This window comes from Epinephelus moara, chromosome 24 (genome assembly GCF_006386435.1).
Source record: "Epinephelus moara isolate mb chromosome 24, YSFRI_EMoa_1.0, whole genome shotgun sequence".
Taxonomy (NCBI): Eukaryota; Metazoa; Chordata; class Actinopteri; order Perciformes; family Serranidae; genus Epinephelus; species Epinephelus moara.
Genome location: NC_065529.1, coordinates 31993495 through 31995590, shown reverse-complemented (window position 1 = coordinate 31995590; position 2096 = coordinate 31993495). Strand labels below are relative to the sequence as shown.

General features: G+C 37.5%; 1 protein-coding gene across 1 annotated transcript in view; it reads left to right on the top strand.

Annotated features, from left to right (window-relative positions):
- The window catches only part of atg7 (ATG7 autophagy related 7 homolog (S. cerevisiae)), a 121082-nt gene extending 119259 nt beyond the window's left edge, over positions 1-1823 (top strand). The window contains exon 19 of the mRNA XM_050039375.1: positions 512-1823. Coding sequence (XP_049895332.1) covers positions 512-544 — 33 coding nt within the window. The 3' untranslated portion in view covers positions 545-1823. The remainder of the gene's footprint in view (positions 1-511) is intronic.
- Positions 1824-2096: the final 273 nt, after the last annotated feature.

The window sequence follows — 2096 nt, the reverse complement described above, 5'->3', positions numbered from 1 at the left end:
AGCATGTCAAAAGTCATGGTATAGTATGTCAAAAGTCATGGTATAGTATGTCAAAAAAAAGTGTCATAGTATAGTATGTCAAAACAAAGTCATAGTATAGTATGTTTAAAAAACGTCAGTATAGTATGACAAAAAAAGGTCACAGTATAGTATGTCAATAAAAGTAATAGTATAGCATGTCAAAAAATTTAATAGTATAGCATGTCAAAAAAAGTCATTGTATAGTATGTCATAAAAATGTCCTACTTTTGACAACAAATTCATAGTACCGATTCAAGGGTGCCTTTGATGTGTTGTTATGGGACATACTTACCATAAACATAACTTGTGTTTGTTAAAATTCTCACATGGCACCTTTTGGGTCCTCTTGCCACTCACTGAGTAAACTCCACTGAAGGCTGTAACATGATTTGACCCCGTGTTGAGACTATTTAGTCGAACATTGATGCGTAGACACAAATAGTGAATTCCATTTTAATTGTTTCTTTCTCTTGTGTCTTTTTCTCGTTAGATTTGGGACATGAGCGATGACGAGAGCATCTGAAGGACTGGAGGACCCGACCCTGAGCCTCGAAAGAACTCAGCACTCCACTCCTTCTGTTTTGTCTGGTTTGTTTTCTTTAAGGACTTTACAAAGGACAAGAGCTTTGCAGGCAACAGCAGACACACTGATCAAATTCTTGTAATCAGAACCAAGCACATTACAAAACATTTTTCAGAAAAGAGCCTGAAAGACATGCTTTAAATGTTTTAATTGGTCTACATGTCGAATCAAGATCAACCAAAGCGTTGGATTTCATAATAATGAAACAGCAAAAGAAATAGATTTACTGCTTAAATGAATGTTTTTCACTGTTCAATTAGAAACAGGATCATAGCTCAGTGAGTTAATTTCCACTGAGTGTATGAAGCTGTTGTGTTTTGAGGAGAATGTACATGTTTCTATCACGTCATGATGTGTAATCAGTCACATTCACTCAGTGTTTGGAGTCGGTTCATTTCCCTGAGACCAAACACAACAAAACACTCTGCATTTGTATTATGGGACTTGTTTTAAGCCTCGCTGAACCCCATAGATTCAGTCCTCTCCACGGTCTCTCCATCAACACATTTAATGGGTTTGCTGAGTCCTTTGGCAAGATATTGCCCAACTACATCTGCTCGCTCATTCACTTGCTTCAGATAAATTACGAAATTACAAAAACACAGTTGACAACTCAGCACGTCCATCCATCTCCCCTGTCTGTTTACTGGAGACTGTGATACATACAGTACAGTTAATACTTAAACCAGCTTTGTTCCTGTGAAAGTAGGAAACCTGCACACAGATGTTACTGAGCAGCTTCTGATATGGAAATGATTTACTGTTCCTGGGGACAACCTGGGACCTGCAACTGCAGTTTAATCTGAAAGAGCCTATGGACAAAGTGAAGGTCTTTATGTTTTGTGTTGACGCATGCATGTGTTTGTCAGTGCAGTTATGTTGCTTTTCTTACTCTACAGTGTGCTGTTTGTCTGAGCTGCTAACGTTCAATACTTTCAGTGTAACGACATGTTAATTTCAACAGCTGTTTGGATATTTGTGGAAGACTTTAAGTGCAATGTGGAAAAGAGATCTGGGAACTTTTAAAGTTAAGAAGTTTAGTCAGAATTTCGAGAACTATAACAACCAGAATTCAGACTTTGTCCTCAGATTTTATTTTTAAAATTGAGATTAAACTCTGGATTCTGATGTGGTTTACATTATTCTCAGAGCTGTTTTTGTCACGCTTTTTTCTTCTGTAAGTATTTAACCAAAAACTGGAATAAAATGTCTCTTTATATGTCTGTTTGCAGCTTTGACCTTTATTTTGAAAACAGAGGTGAATGTGGAATTCATAATTCACATCCTTACACTCACAGCAGCTGCATCTTTCCATCTGTCGTCACCATAACACACCACAGCAGTAAGAAACAGGCCCACACAGTCAGACAGTGGTTTAAAAGCACTTTATTGTTCATCAAGGCTACTTTACGTACAAAAAAGGTGGCCTGCCAAAACCTTTTTAGTAGGAGGAGACACAGAGCCACAAATTGACTGTTGTTTTCTTGATACA